General features: G+C 37.8%; 1 protein-coding gene across 1 annotated transcript; it reads left to right on the plus strand.

The window, feature by feature from the left end:
• The first annotated feature begins 740 nt into the window (after positions 1 to 740).
• LOC119421287 (protein NATD1-like) lies at positions 741 to 1,927 on the plus strand. Its single transcript, XM_037688660.1, has 3 exons — positions 741 to 894; positions 1,410 to 1,528; positions 1,604 to 1,927. The coding sequence occupies exons 1-3, from the start codon at positions 741 to 743 to the stop codon at positions 1,718 to 1,720; spliced, it is 390 nt and encodes a 129-aa protein (XP_037544588.1). The 3' UTR covers positions 1,721 to 1,927.

The raw sequence follows: 1,927 nt of genomic DNA on the forward strand, positions 1-1,927 counted from the left end.
AAAAACAAATACATTCAGAAATATGCCCACATATAATGTGAATAAAAAGACGACGTTAGGACAGAATAAAACATGTATTTAAAAGATTATAATTCATGCTTTCACTTTAATTTACTTTACTACATTCAATTACTTTATGACTTACTTTTGGCCTGACAGCTTACCAAACCTGATGCATGTTTTGTTAGATAGTCATCCCTGCATTTCAGGTTAGCACGTTATTAAGAAAAATGTTGGGCTGGAGCCAGGTTAAGATCCTGAGGTCATAATTAAAACTATTTTTAAACTGAACAGGTTAATTATCCTTATGACTTCTTGGAAGCAGATCAATTAAAGGTCCGAGTCTGTAAGGAGGATCAACAAGTAAACGACAAAACAGAGACTCAAACTGAGTAAATGTCAAAAATACCAGAGACCAGATGTTGGAGGTTTTGGAGGACCAGAGACCAGATGTTGGAGGTTTTGGAGGACCAGAGGAGACCAGTTGTTGCACGAGAATCAAAAAGTAATCAACAAATGAAAGACTCATTAAACTTACGAGTAAACGTCCACACTAAAATATAATAAATTTATTAAAATTAGTCGCTGGGAGAAAAGAAGTGGCCTAAGATGAGTTAAATAAATGATTGAAATCTGCTTTTCGCATTAAAGTTTTTATTGGTCCTTATTATGGCGCCCTCTGGCGGTCATACTATGCATTACATCTCCTCTGCTCGTATTTTATCCGTGTTTTGTCATAAATGGCTTTTAAAATCGCTTCTGGACTTTTAAAATTAACTCAAAGGGTTAAGTTTGGTCGGAATGTTTTAATCTCGTCAACTTGCACCGGAAAATTTACGGTTGAACACGACCGACACAACCGGCGCTTCATCGTCGCTCCGCGCAGCGGCGCAGGTAAACTCACGTCCCCGGGGCTGACGCTCTGGTTCCGGTTTAGCTCAGTCAGGAAAGCTCCGGGTTCAGTCGCGGCCTGCTACAATTCATTTATCTTATTTTAGTGAAAACAGTCAAATTAGTATTTTAACTGTTAAGCGAGATTGAGATATTACATATCAGACAAGAATATTCCTGAAAAAGCTTAATTAATTACAACCAAACTTCATGCACAAATGTGTATTTTTCCAGTGTTTTTGAAATTTATCAACTTTTGATTAACCAACGTGTACAAGATGCAAAGTGTAAAAAGTGTTTATCACCAGCAACACTTCGGCTTATATGTTGTAAACAAATGTGACACATTTTTAGTAATTTAAGGCAAAGTTATAAAAGAACAGTTGGACCGAAACATATTTTTTTATGACAATAATTAGTTTTCATGTAGGCCTGGTCTGAGTCTTATGTTAAAAATAAGTATTTTTTTTATGGTAAATCTCCACAGACCTGAACCTTTGACTCTTCCTCTCCCACAGGGTCAGACAGCTGTGCAGTTCTGTCCTACAGGTTCACCGGGGACAAGGAGGTGGACCTGATGTCCACATTTGTACCGGAGACATTTAGAGGTCAAGGTATCGCCGCCTTGCTCTCACAGGTAAGAGTTTCATGTGTCTTCTGTCTAGTATTATATGTGAAATTCTTAAATGTGCTTTTTTTGTTTGTTTTTCAGGCTGCTGTGGACTTCCTGTTGGAGGAGAACCTGAAGGCCCGGGTCTCCTGTTGGTACATAAAGCAGTACATTGAAGAACAGCCTCAGCAGGTGTACAAAGACCTCCTTATCACCTGACTGTCCATGGATCGTCTGCTCTACAGACTTAAATCATGTTTTAATTGAATATTTAATGAATCAATGAACAGATCTCGCAACGTTTGCTGGAGACAGGATCCAGATCCCGCTTATGGATAGATTTATCTAATTAATTGATAAGTGCATTAATTAAAGCAGCCCTAATATATATAATGTACAGTTTTACTTCCAGCAAAAATACGACAA

This window comes from Nematolebias whitei, chromosome 15, assembly GCF_014905685.2.
Source record: "Nematolebias whitei isolate Nwh7 chromosome 15, NemWhi1, whole genome shotgun sequence".
In the NCBI taxonomy this organism is placed as follows: domain Eukaryota; kingdom Metazoa; phylum Chordata; class Actinopteri; order Cyprinodontiformes; family Rivulidae; genus Nematolebias; species Nematolebias whitei.

Excerpts from the sequence above, each read along its gene's own strand:
- LOC119421287 (XM_037688660.1), top strand. The coding sequence starts at position 741 with ATGGCTTTTAAAATCGCTTCTGGACTTTTAAAATTAACTCAAAGGGTT. Across the intron at positions 895-1,409 it reads CGCTCCGCGCAGCGGCGCAG|GGTCAGACAGCTGTGCAGTT; the intron begins GTAAACTCACGT and ends CCTCTCCCACAG. Across the intron at positions 1,529-1,603 it reads TCGCCGCCTTGCTCTCACAG|GCTGCTGTGGACTTCCTGTT; the intron begins GTAAGAGTTTCA and ends TTTGTTTTTCAG.